The 13,943-nt window shown below is 43.8% G+C and overlaps 1 protein-coding gene across 1 annotated transcript in view; it reads right to left on the minus strand.

Moving 5' to 3' along the window:
• The window catches only part of TAFA1 (TAFA chemokine like family member 1), a 550,290-nt gene that overhangs the window by 96,883 nt on the left and 439,464 nt on the right, over positions 1-13,943 (minus strand). Inside the window, exon 3 of the mRNA XM_036267195.1 lies at positions 2,356-2,496. Within this exon, the coding sequence (XP_036123088.1) occupies positions 2,356-2,496 (141 nt within the window). The remainder of the gene's footprint in view (positions 1-2,355; positions 2,497-13,943) is intronic.

Consider the following 13,943-nt stretch of genomic DNA (forward strand, 5'->3'; position numbering starts at 1 on the left):
AGGCAATTCTATTTCTAGATCATTAGAGATAAAAATGAACTGGAAACAAAATGGAGATTTATAGTTAATACACTCAGTGCTTTCTTTGGCAGAGAACATGAGAAACCATCATGGTTTCATAATGTTCATTGGCTTCTAGGGCCAAGAGTTTTCTCCTGGAAGAGGGTGAGACAGCTTTTCTGGCCCAGCTGCCTGCCTTCCTCGCACTGGAGGTGCCTCATTGTGTCAACTGGAATCTAGAAAGAATCACAGTGCAGGTTTCTCAAATGTTGCTCCATTGACATTTGGGGCTGAATAATACTTTGTTATGTGGCCGTCCTCTGCACTGTAGGAGTTTAGCAGCATCCCTGTCCTCTTCCCACCAGATGCCAGTAGCGCCCCCTTAGTTACAACAAATGTCTAATGTCTAGACCAAAATGTCTTCAGGCATTGCCAAATAACCCTTGAGAATCACCCTGATTGGGAACTATAGGTCACAGCGTATTTCCTAACCTCATTTTTTTATATCCTTTTTTTTCTTCTTTATTCCTTTTAGAGAGACAGAAAGGGAGAAGGAGCAAGAGAAACATCGATGAGAGAGAACATCAATTGGCCACCTTCTGTATGCCCCCACTGTGGATTTGGCCCACAACCTGGGCATGTGCCCTGACTGGGAATTGACCCGGCGACCTCTTGGTGCATGGGTCGACGCTCAACCACTGAGCCACACTGGCTGGGCTTTTACATCCTTTTAACTTCTTCTTTACTTGGTATAATTTGAGTGTGTTTCTCTTACTAACCACCTAATGATTCATAGTAAAATACATAATATGAACCAATCTAGGTGTTTTTTTTCCATCTATATCTGGAGGTAGAAGAATGAGCCCTAAGCCAGGAGATCCAAGTTCCAATTCCTGCGGTATGACCCTGAATATGTGACTGACTTCTCTGAGTCCTAATTTCCTTACTGAAGAGTGTGAAGGTCAACTCATACCTGGTTCTAAAATCATCAAAGCTAAATATGGGAAGAGGAATTTGTGGTCCCTTTGAACCTTGTACTCACTGTTTGGTAGAACATATAAAATTGTTTTAACGATGGTACTCAAATTTAGTATTATTAGAGTCAGGTACTTAGGGATCAAGAGTTAGTTGAGCTACAATTTACAAGCTGTGGGACCAATGAAACATTACTTAACCCTTCTACACCTCAGTTTCTTCATGTTTTAAATGGAGGGCAGGTGTATCTGGCCCAATGACCCTGTCTCCTGGTCTTCAAGCTCTGTAGGCCACTTTCACACTCAACAGATAGGGCTGACATGTGTAACCTATAGGGTATCATGGAAACAAAGAAGTGTAACTTCTGAGCTTAGATAACAAAAGAAAAGGTCACTGTGGCTTCTGCATTATTCTCCTGGGTCACTCACTCTGGGGGAAGCCAGATGCCATGTTGTCAGAACACCAGACTTCTGCAGAGAGGTCCATGTGGCAAGGAACTCGGGCCACTGCCAACAGCCATGTGAGTGAGTCATGTTAGCACCATCCTCCAGCACCAGTCAGATCTTTTTTTTATTTTTTTATTTTTTTCTTTGTTGATTTTAGAGAGAGAGAAAGGGAGAGGGAGAGAGAGAGATAGAAACATCAATGAGAGAGAGAACATCGATTGGCCGCCTCCTGCATGCCCCCACTGGGGATTGGGCCCACGACGTAGGCATGTGCCGTGACCGAGAACCGAACCAGAAACCTCTTGGTGCAGGGTCGATGCTCAACCACTGAGCCACACCGGCTGGGCAAGATCATGACTGCAGCTACATGAGAGACCCTGGCCAGAATCATTCAGGGAAGAAATTGAGATGATGTTTGTTACTTAAAGCTGCTAAGTTTTTCTTCTTCTTTTTGTAGGGGTGGAATTTGTTATGGAGCAACAAATAATTACTATGAGATTGTTGAGAGGAGTAAATAACTAACGCTTGAGAAGTGTTGAGGACAGTGCTTGGCACACTTCTATCATGAAGGTATGTGAAGCATGCAAGCAGTGGCTGGCCTACAGTAAATGCTCATTAAATATGTGTTAAATGAATGTTAAGTATGGTTTTCTTTACTACCATCACCACCATTATCATTATATACAACCTCAACCCCAAATGACATCCCAAATGAGCTAGACCCTCATATTTCTTTTCTAAAACTGTTGAAATAGCTATTTAAAAATCTGAAAGCCTGAGAAACAAGTATTCGAACTCTACTCTGAGGGCTGGCATCTGCATAACTTTGCCAGCACTTTGGATGCACCGTGGTCATTTTCCTGAACCTGTTGAAATGAAACGATATTTTTGCATGGTGGACACCAAGGTGAAAGCTGTAAGACCAGCCACTTACCGTCGACACAGGAAGGCCGGTTTCTGGTTGTTCCAGCCACTTTCCCGGGTAGACAGGAGCACTTGACTGTCTGCGACCGCTCCTCAATGCGGTTCTTATTGCAACATCTGTGCGCTGCTATCACTTCACATGTCCCTCCTTCTGGCGAGAGAGATGGAACAGGGAATCTGATTAGAGAGACTCCAAGCAGCCATTTAGGCCTGTGGGGCATGTGTGGGAGGGTTGGAGAAAGTGAGAAGTAATAGAAATAGTTGCAGTGAGGCCTGATTCCTATGGGATTCTCTCCCACCCTGTCCCCATGACACACATATGTAGTGTAGACATGGTTATGTACCAGGTCTGTGTGACCTTGGCAAAGACAACAGGCATCGCAGCACTACACTTCAAATGCAACTAAGGCACCCGGGCAGCGCCCCCAGGAGGGGCGATTCGGGCTGATGTGCTGAAAGGCGGTGGCACCAAGAATGCCTGGAGCTGCCAGCAAATGAAGGCGCCACCTGGGAGCTCACGCCTGCGCTATCTTTGGTTTGCAGTTCTCTGAGCTCCCGTTAATGACAGGCAGCTGCCCTCCAGTGATGCAGCACCTGCAGAGGCAGGGGGACAGGCCAGAGTCAGCTCTCCCTCCCACTGCCCGCCCACTCTCAAGGGGGTCACCGAAACTCCAACTGGGAGTTGTTTCCCAAACCCAGATCCCATCCAGAAATGATGGAAATAATTGCTGGGGAAAATGGGTATGTGCTTTATATGGCACCTCAAATCAGAGACTGAGGCATACGGCTTTCCCTAATTGTTACGGGTCAGCCGTGCTCAGCGGCATCCATTGCCAGCCTCGTCATGCACGTCCCTCTCCGCCAGGTTCTTCACAGGTGCGCTGCTCTGCCTGTCCAGACGTTTGCTGAGCAGTCAGGTGGGTCTTTCCAGTTGGCAGGACATCCAGTTATCCAGGGACAGAATGGATACTCCAAGTGACCAACAACCAGAAATGAACTTCCCTAACATCAAGTTCTGCATTCAGGAAAATGTTTTTCTTTTGACAAGAAGTGGTCCATAACATTTAAGATTCTTGGCATTTAGAATTCAGTTGGCAGAAACGCGACAAGCATTCGTTAGCAACCACTACACAGAAGGTAATGTGTTATAAACTGTAAGGAACATGTACTCAGCCCATAGACGGTGCACTTAGGATACAGTGATGAAAGGGGGGGCGGGGGAAGAAGAAAGGAGAGGGGACTGGAGACAGCTCCATCCTGTCCTGAGAACTTACAGTGTGATCAGTTTTTCTCAGTACAGGGATGGGGGCTGTGGTGATCTGGCTATTTGTCCTTCCCACTAATAATATTTGGAAAAATCTGGAAACATTTGTAATCATCGTTACTGGTGAAAGGTGGGTGCTACTGGCATCTAGGGGGTAGAGGCCAAGGACGCTGCTAAACATCCCACAATGCACAGCACAGCCTCCCATCACAGACAATTACCTGGCTCAAATGTCAGTAGCACCGAGGCTGAGAAACCCTGGTTTCATGTGAGAAAAACACAAGGATCTCTGACTTAGGGCAGACTGATCCTGCCGCCCTCACTGGGAGGGAGAGTCTGGGCTTTCAGACCAGCTCGTTTTAGTCTGATCTCAGCTCTGTCACTTACTATCTGGGTGCCTCAGTTTTCTGATCTGTGAAAAAGGAATAATAATAAACCTACCTCATGGGACTATGTGAGTATGAACCAAGATAACACGTGTATGGGCTTTGCACTGACACTGACAGAGTAAAATGACCGTATATGCACCTACAGTCATCCGACCGTCTCGTCCATGTTGTGTTTCTTTGGGGATGCCACCTTTCTTTCTGCCTCAAAACTTCACAAATATGATTTCACCAGGAATATTTCCTCCTACCTCGCATCCCTCCACACTCCCCCCTACTCAGCTGCCTTCACCCAGTTAACTCGCCTGTGAACACGAAGGTCAGTTTCTTAGAAAACACCCCCTCACTTGCACGACGTTTTATCTCTGACATTTCCTTGCACAGTTGTGAGGTCTGTGACCCCAGGCAAACTTTATGCTCAGTCAGGGTCAAGGTTGTTGCTAGCCTCCTCACAACAAGTGTAGATACTCTGTATTTGAATGAATGAAGCAATAAGCAAATGAATGAAAATTAACACCATAATGTAAGTCCCGGGTTCTGGACACACAGGTGGAAGAAACCATTTATCTCTGAGGAATTAGGAAGGCTTCTTAAGTTTTGAGTTGAAAGACAGAGTCCGGTTTCAACAGAGGAGGGTAAAGGAGAAGCATTTCACCAAAGTGAGAGGCTAGGGCATTTTTATTAAAACAGATTTTAAATTTCAGAACAGTTTTAGATTTACAAAAAACTGATGAATACCGAGTTTCCATATATGCCACACAATATTTTTTCTATGTTTATTCCCTGATTATTAACATCTTATATTAGTATGCTAAATTTGAACCAATATTGCTACACTATTATTAACTAACGTCTGTGTTTCCATTGAGATTTCCCGAGCCTCCACTCACTGTCCTTCCCTGTCCCAGGATCCCATTCAGGACACCACACCACAGTTCCTTCTCCTACTTCCTGCGTCTCCTTGGGCATTCCTTCCTTCTTCATGACCTCGACGGTTCTGAGCAGTGTTGGTCAGGTATTTTATAAAATGCCTCTCGAATGGGATTTATCTGATGCTTTTCTCATGATTAGACTGAGGTGATGTGTTTTTTCAGGAAGACCACAGAGGTCAAGTGCATCACCTGAAGGGTGCATACTGTCCACATGACTTACACTGTTGATGTTGACCTCAATCTCTTGTCAGATATCTGCGCTGCAAAGTTATTCTTCCATTCCCTCAACCCTACCCTCTCCACACTGTCCTCTGAGGCAGGAGATTGCCATGTGCAGCCCCCACTTAGGAAGCAGGGCTTACGCTCCACCTCCTTGAGGATGGTGTACCTAGCAAAATACGGGGGATTCTCCTGCACAGCTCATTGGTCCCTTCTCATTTATTTACTTTTATCAGTTTATATCAATATAGACTCATGGATATTTATTTTATACCTTGGGTTATAATCCATGACTATTTCATTTATTATGTTGCTCAAAAGATTTCAACTTTGGCCATTGTGAGCTTTTTCAGGTGGTTTCCGTGTATCACGCTCCCCGACTTTTTCTTAGCACTTTTTTACGTTCTGAGCCTACAAGACATTCCAGGTTCATCTTATTTATGTTTCTTTCTACCCTGGTCCTAGAATTAGCCATTTCTCTAAGTAGCCTGTCAGGATTTATTTGTTTATTTATTTATTTTATTAAAAATTAAAAAAAATTCAATTAAAGTAGACATTTAACAATTGTAAATAGTGCTGCTATAAACATAGGGGTACATATATTCTTCCTGATTGGTGTTTCAGGCTTCTTAGGGTATATTCCTAGAAGTGGGATTACTGGGTCAAATGACACATCAATTTTTAATTAAAAAATAATCAAATACCACATGAGCTCACTTATTTGTGGAATATAATGAACAAAATAAGCTGATGAACAAAATAGAACCAGAGACAAAGAAAGGAATATGGAAACCTCAGAGGAGAGGGGTGGGGCGGAGAGATAAACCAAAAAATTTATATGCATGTCTGCATAACCAATGGACATAGACAACAATGCTGAGGGGTGGGTGGGGAGGAGGGTGTCTAGCGAGGAAAAAGAAGAAATATCTGTAACAAAAATAAATTAATAAAAAGTGAAAAAATCAATAAAGAAAAAAAGTAGACATTTAATACTATATTAGTTTCAGGTGTATAGCACAGTGACTAGACCGAGGTACATGCCCTTAGCGGGAACCGAACCCGGGTCTCTCCGGACTGCAGGCCGACGCTCTAACCGCTGAGCCAAACCGGCCAGGGCCAAAGAGAGAATCTTAAAAGCAACAAGAGAAAAGCAGTTCGTTACCTAAAATGGAGCTCCCATAAGACTGTTAGCCAATTTCTGAAAAGAAACTTTGCAGGTCAGAAAGGAGTGGTAACAGATATTCAAGGTGATGAAAAGCAATGAGCTACAACCAAGATTACTCTGTCCTATAAAGCTATCATTTAGAGTCAATGGACATATCAAGAGTTTCCCAGACAAGAAAAAAGCTAAAGGAGTTCATCAGCACCAAACCAGTTTTATATGGAATGTTGAAGGGTCTTCTTGAAAGAGAAGAAGAACAAAAATATGAACAATAAAATGATGATTAATACATATCTATCAATTATTGAATCTACAAACAAAATGAGCAAGCAGAACAGAAACAGACTCATAGATACAGAGAACTTTTGGTTGCTTGCTAAATGGGTGGGGGCTGAGAGGATGGGTGAAAAAGATGAAGGAATTAGAAGTACAAATAGGTCGTTAGACTGATGAACCTCAAAGGGAAGGGGGGAGGGTGGGTGAGATGAGATAAACCAAGAACTTCTATGCATATATGCATAACCAATGGGCACCAACAGTAGTGTGGGAAGGCAAGACAGGGGTGAGATTGGGGAGGCGGGGCTCAATGAGAAAAACAGGGGGGGACATCTGTAATACATTCAACAATAAAGATGAGTTAAAAATAAAAATTAAAAAAATTAAAAATACAATATGTTTTTAGTGATATTTTAGAGAGAAAGGGAGAGAGAGAGAGAGAGAAACATCAATGTGGGAAAGAAATATCAATCATTTGCCTCCTGCACACCCCTACTCTGGATCGAGCCCACATCCTGGGTATATGCCCTGACCTGGAATTGAATTGGGACCTCTCAGTCCACGTGGTAATGCTCAATTCACTGAGCGACAAAGGCCAGGTGACAATGCTCATTTAAAAGTGCTTTCTGCTACCTTGTCTACCAAATTGCTGATTTGATAGAATACTTCTTCTAATCTTCTGTTGGTTCCATCTAATATATTTTCAATTTTAGTTTTTGTATTCTTTATTTCTTACCAGCTCTTTTTTATGTTTTCTATTTACTTTTTTATGCTCTCTATCTCTTTGTTGAAGTTCTCACTGAGATCATCTGTTTTTCGCCTATGTTCATTGAGCCTACTTGTCAGCTGTGTTTTGAACTCCACACCTGGTAGATTGCTTGTCTCCATTTTGTTTAGTTTCTTTTCTGGAGTTTTGTCCTGCTCTTTCATTTGGGGCATGTTTCTTTGTCTTATTTTAGCTGCTTCCCTATGTTTGTTTCTATTTATTAGGTAAAACTGCTATGTCTCCCAGTATTGGAAGAATGATCTTATATAGTAGGTGTCCTGTGGGACCCAATGATGCAGTCTCCCTAGTCACCTGAGGCAGATGCTCCAGAGGTGCACTTTGTGTGTGCTCTTTTACTGTAGCTGAGACTTGATTGCTGTTGGCATATCAGTGGGTATGATTGACCATCAGGCCAACTGTCTGTGAGGACAATAGCAGACAAACCTTTGTGTGGAGGCTGACTCCATGGCGCACGATTCACTTTAGCAGGTTGTAGTGCCTGTCAAGTTCACCCTTTGGTTGTGATGTTTGTGGTGCTAACTGGGTGGTCTTCTTGTGTGGTCTGCAACCAGCCACCAGTTGTATTGATTCTGGGGCTTCAGGGGAGGGGCTCCAGTTAAGGCCAAGTTTAGCCACTGCCTGTGTCCTTTTCAGGGCCTCCTGGTAGGAAGTACAAAGGGATCTTCAGTGACTATCTGCCTAGGCTGGGCTTGGAGGTGCCTGGGAATGGTTATACTGTGAACTGAGACTAGCTGCAACTAGTACAGGGCTTGGGGTCACTTAGCAAGAGGTATGGGGCATGTCAAGGTCAGCTGCTGCTTTTTTGGAGTTTGTGGATCTTTGAGAGGCTCAGGCTTGCTATTTGTGTGGATTATCTCTGAAAAAGGTTTGGGTGAACTGGGTGGGGCAGGTTCTCAGAGAAGTACCAGGGTTGGCAAGAGCAGTGTTAGCCAGTTCAATGGAGACTCAGATTTGGTGTCAGCCTGCACCTGCCGATTGCATGGGGTGAGAGCTCAACAGAGAAAGACTGCTACCCACTGGAACTTCAGTCCTGGAGAAAGTTGCCCTTCCAACCTGCCCCTTGAAACCAGAAATTGTAGTACCCTGTATATTCCTGGTGCTTTTTGAGGTACTTTCCCTTTTCTGGAGCTTAAGGCAAGTGTTTGTAAGCTAGTACGTCTGTGTGCAGGCCCCTTAAGAGGACTCCTGGGTCTACAGCAGCCCTCTGCCTCACTTGGAAAGAATCCCTGGTTTTCACATCTAACCGTCATGGGGACTGCTCTTCCTGGGGAGCCCAATGTGTGGCTGAACCCCTAGCTTGTTAGGGGGACCTCTGCAGCTGAGATAGCCCTCCCAATTCTTAACTGCTGCACAAGGCAGCAAGTTTCATTTCTCCCCTCTTCTTACCAGTCTCCACGTGGCTTCTTCTTTATATCCTTAGTTATAGGACTTCTGTTCAGCTAGTCTTCAAGTGGTTGTTCTATAATTTAGTTGTAATTTGGATGTGTTCATGGGAGAAGGTGAATACAGTGTTTATGTAGCATGCCATCTTGACCAGAAGTCCCAGTCAGGGTATTTTACAAAACATTAGAGTAGATGGAATTGAAGGCCTGAAATAGCATTTAATTAGAGCAGGCTTTCTTCTCCAGGGAGAGACCTTGTTGTGATTCTATGTTGCAATGCGCACAAATGGTTATTTTATTTTTTTATCCTCACCTGAGGACATTTTTGCATTTATCTTCAGGTAGAGCAGGAGGGGGAGAGAGGAAGAGAGAGAGAGAGAGAGAGAGAGAGAGAAACATCGATGTGAGAGAGACACATTGACTGGTTGCTACCCACATGCCCCCAACCAGGGCCGGGGACAAACTGCAACCGAGGTACGTGCCCTTAGCAAGAACCGAACCCAGGACTCTCTGGTCCACGGGCCGATGCTCCAACTGCTGAGCCAAACTAGCCAGGGCGCAAATGGGTATTTTAACACCAAGAACTGGTATGACCCGGATATTCTCTAAAGTGACCCCCTAGCTGCTGCTTTCAGGAGTGGGGAGAGCAGTGCAAGGTGCCAAACAGAGAGAACAACAGGACAATGCACTCTTCTGAGAAGGACATAAGGAGGCTTGAACTAGGACTGTTGAACGAGAATCGCAGTCTCACCACATGCCCATCACTGGGATTAGAGTTAGTGGAACAACAGTGCTAATCACACATTATACTCTTTAACACAGACACCTACATTTAGGTCACTTTAGCATAAAATTGTCAGCTGCAAGTTCCCTCAGTCAAGTCAGTAATAGTTGGTTCTACACTCCATGAAAATACCACTAATTTAAAAGAAACCATTTGACTTTAATACAGACCAAACCAACGTTAATTATTGCAAACAGCACAAAGCCTATGAAAGCTCCAGATGTATCTTGAATCTTATATGATTTACAGTCAGCCCAGCAGACCCGGTGACAGATGCCAGGTTGTCTGAGTTACTGCATGGAGTTCAATAATATGAACAACAAGGTGGCCACTGGAAGCCCAAGCCAGTCCCTAATAGTACAGTGGTAGATGAGACACAGGGACAACACCGTGTCATCTCAGTGCTCAGTGCCATTCAGTGAGCTCTGAATTGAGTGCTGGGCACTGCAGTTAGCACTTGACCCACATTAATTATAAACCTCACAGCAACTGTACTGCTATTGTCCCACTTCACAGACAAAAGCCTGCTGCTCAGAGAGGTTGAATGACCTGCCCAGTATCACACAAGTGTAACTCCAGTGTGTTTGACTCTAAAACTCATACCTTTTTGCATCTTATTGCAAGTAGTCATTCTTTGTTGATGAAAAGTTCCAAAGGAACTCTGACACTTTGCTTAGAATGGTTATTAAGGTTAGTTATCTAACCTGTCCTCCCCAATCCCCCAGTCAAGCTTTGACCTCATTTGCTACTACCCTTCTCTCTGCTTCAGGGACACTGGCTTCTTTGTAGACTACGGCTTAAACGTGATGGGCATGCTTCCTCTTGAGGATTGCTCTAAACCCACACAGGTGTCCTCTAAATGGCTGGGGCTCTCTCCTAGCAGCTCTTTGGCTCATTCTCTCACCTCTTCCACATATTTGCCCAAATGTCATTTTATCAAAGGCACCTCTGACCACCCATAATTCCCTTAGCCAGCACTTTGCTCTATGTCCCCACCCCCACATTCAGGGCACCTGTAACTTTTATATGTAGCGTATGATTTATTTTTAAGTATACTTATTGCCAGTGTTTTCCCCCTAGAATGCAATCTCCTCAAGGACAGGGGATACTGCTGGTTTTTTTTTTTTAAATTAAACCTTGTCTGGCCTATTATTACTAGCTTTTAAGTGCCTCTAATACATATTTTATTTAATCTGCAAAATAGTTCAAAGACCTAAATGGTACTATTGCTATCCGCATTTTCTAGTGAGGATGCAGGCTAAGAACAGCTGAATGACATAGCCATATAATTAATGATGATAATAATAATATTACTAGAGGTAACCCTTTACTGAATATTTACTATGAGTCTGACACCATGGTAGGCACATCTCGAACCATCGATATACTTTTTGCTCACAAAACCCAATGAGGTTATGATTTCCCTCATTTTACAGAGGAGGCAACTGAGATCCAGAATGGCTTAAACACTTGCCCACGTTTTACCTAACGAGTAGCTGGCAGCATCCGGATCAGAACCCAGGTCTTTTGACCTCATATGCAGGGCTCCTTTCCAGTCTCACCCTGCCACTCACGTTGCCATTTCTCTAAAAAGGGAAGGAGAGCTCAGTGGCTGGGAACTGACAAATGCTCTGTTTTCATTAAAACCTGGTATCCGAAACCAATGACGCCAGACCACTTCTTCCTGCAGCTCACAAGTGATGAATTCGCCACTGGAAGCTAAAAGGGTATTGCTCTAAATAACAAGCTCATGTGGTCATGCCAAGCTGAACTATGGCTTCAATTATACCTACTGCTCAGGTCCACCCATGTGGAGCCCAGACCAGATCTCAGAGGCCTGCTGGACCCTGACATTTAGAAAGTCTGACTGCACCATCATACCCAAATCTCCTGATTCCTAAGGTTTGCACATGTGACTGATCTAGCCACAGTTGGTCAGAGAAATTTACTTTCAGTCTATCCTGATCATAAAACCTGGGTCTACTGATGTGTGTTGACAAAACAGAAATACTGGATTTTCCACAGGATAAAGCTCACATCTGTGGTCCTCTGATCAGAAGTTTTTAAGTTATGCTTTATGGGGCTCTATAGATTATCTAAGGGAGGTCAGTCACATCGTTGGTGGAAAGAACAATGTGATTCTAATTATTTTAATTATTTTTTTCTTTACTGATTTTAGAGAAGGAGAGGAATGGAGAGGGAGAGAGATAGAAACATCAATGAGAGGGAACATCAATTGGCTGCCTCCTGCATGCCCCCCACTGGGCATGTGCCCTGAGCAGTAATCAAACCGGTGACCTCTTGGTGCATGGGTCAACACTCAGCCACTGAGCCACACAAGTTGGGCTAATTCTACCTGCTTCTTACTACTTGCCTATATCAGGAGCCCATGTTTGCTCTGTCTACCTTAGACAGTGAGAGGCTAATCAAATTCTCTAAAAAAGAAATAAAATTGTGGGCTTCTACTATAATCATAGGGATAGAATTTTTCAAGGTCCTCTGGAACAGACTTTTAAGTCTTACTCACCTACTGTCCTCATTTGCTGGTTGGTTAAAAAAGAGAAATGAAAACAAAAACAGCTTTGTCCCCAGGAAAAGCAAAGTTAGGTTTGTCATGACTCTTCCTGGAAACTAGAAAAGATCCCTTTAAATATATTTTAACTGCATTTTATAGATTACCTAGTTAACTGTTCTTTGAAAACAAACTGTCAAGATTATTGTAAAATCATAATGATAACACATGTCATGTAAATGCCTTTCGGACTTTCCTTTGGCACCAATGCCAATCCATTCCTAAATTTTATCTCAATCCAAGTCAAAATGACTTCAAGATGATCTGTAGCCTGTCAAAGCAAAGTCGTTTAAGTGCTCAGGAAATTAAGATTCATGGATTTTGCTTCTTTTCTGAGTTTCACCAGCATCTGTAGGTCCAGCAAACAAGATAGGCGAGGTGACCACAAGCTACTGGCAGAGTGGCGGCACGAGGAACAAGCCGGAATGAAGGTTGTTGGACCCACTCAGATTTTTCAGCTTATTGTGTCTCTCCTCACTTTTGTTTGTTGATAGAAAACGCATCTAAGATAAAATATAAGAAATTAGCGTCATACCCCCAAACGAGGCTTATAGGGGTCCCATTGTTCTTTCAGATTGGAAGGTAAATGTAGTAAATATCTGGCTAATGCAGGCTCTCTGAAAAAATTAGATGTGCTAGATGGACATCAGTTTCCCAGTTCTCTGTGCACCACAAATTTTAGAATGACTGTCCTGCTTTCGCCCCCTTTGCCCGTGCTCCCCCAGGTGATGATGGGAAGGTCCCCCATGGGGGGGCTCTGCTGGGCAGCTCTTCTCTTCCCCTCTGCTCTTTTGCTTTGGTTTGTCAAAGCTCTGAGCACATGATCAAAATTTTTTTTTTTAATCCTCACCTGAGGATATTTTTTTATTTATCTTCAGATAAAGTGGGAGGGAAGGGGAGAAAGAGAGCGAGAGCAAGAGAGAGACACTGATGTGAGAGACACATTGATTAGTTGCAACCGCATGACCCCAGCCAGGGCAGGGACCCAACTGCAACCGATGTTTGTGCCCTAGACTGGAATTAAACCCAAAACTCTGGTCTGCAGGCCAATGTTCCAACAGCTGAGCCAAACCAGCCAGGGCTCAAAACCTATATTCAACAGGAAGAGAATGTTTCTAATATCCCAAAAGGAAAAAAATAAAAAAATAAAAAAGACAGCATTTCAAGATTATTTCTGGCAGCACCAACTCTCTTGGTACTGAGAAGTTAAAAAAATGCCCAGCCCAACATGCGGCTAGCACTGATCTCTCCTCCCAGCTCCCTGTGTCATCGTCTTACCTATTCAAGTGAGGAAACACAAAGGTGAGCTGATAAGAATAACATTTTAGAAAGAGCCCTCACTGATGAAAATTGCATGTCATAATGGAAAGGAGAGATGAGATTAGGAAGGACTGGCAGGCAGATGGCTAAAAACTTGAGGGTTGGCACATACAACAGAGTTTGCCCCCAGAATAAATGTCTGATTTAAACAAAAAATGCTTATAGGAACCAACTGGATTGCTCTGAGCTACAGACAAACTTGGTCAGTCATTTAAGAATGGGCACTTGTGGCCCTGGCCGGTTTGGCTCAGAAGTTAGAGCGTCGGCCTGCAGTCCAGAGAGACCCGGGTGTGGTTCTTGCTAAGGGCACGTACCTTGGTTGCAGTTTGTCCCCGGCCCTGGTTGGGGTCATGTGGGTGGCAGCCAGTCGAGGCGTCTCTTTCACATTGATGTTTCTCTCTCCCTCCCTCTCTCCCTCTTGCTCTATCTGAAGATGAATAAAATAATGCCCTCGGGTGAGGATAAAAAAAAAAGAATGGGCACTTGTGGGAAATTGCTAATGTCTAATGCTTTT

Source organism: Molossus molossus, unplaced genomic scaffold, assembly GCF_014108415.1.
Source record: "Molossus molossus isolate mMolMol1 unplaced genomic scaffold, mMolMol1.p scaffold_m16_p_18, whole genome shotgun sequence".
In the NCBI taxonomy this organism is placed as follows: Eukaryota; Metazoa; Chordata; class Mammalia; order Chiroptera; family Molossidae; genus Molossus; species Molossus molossus.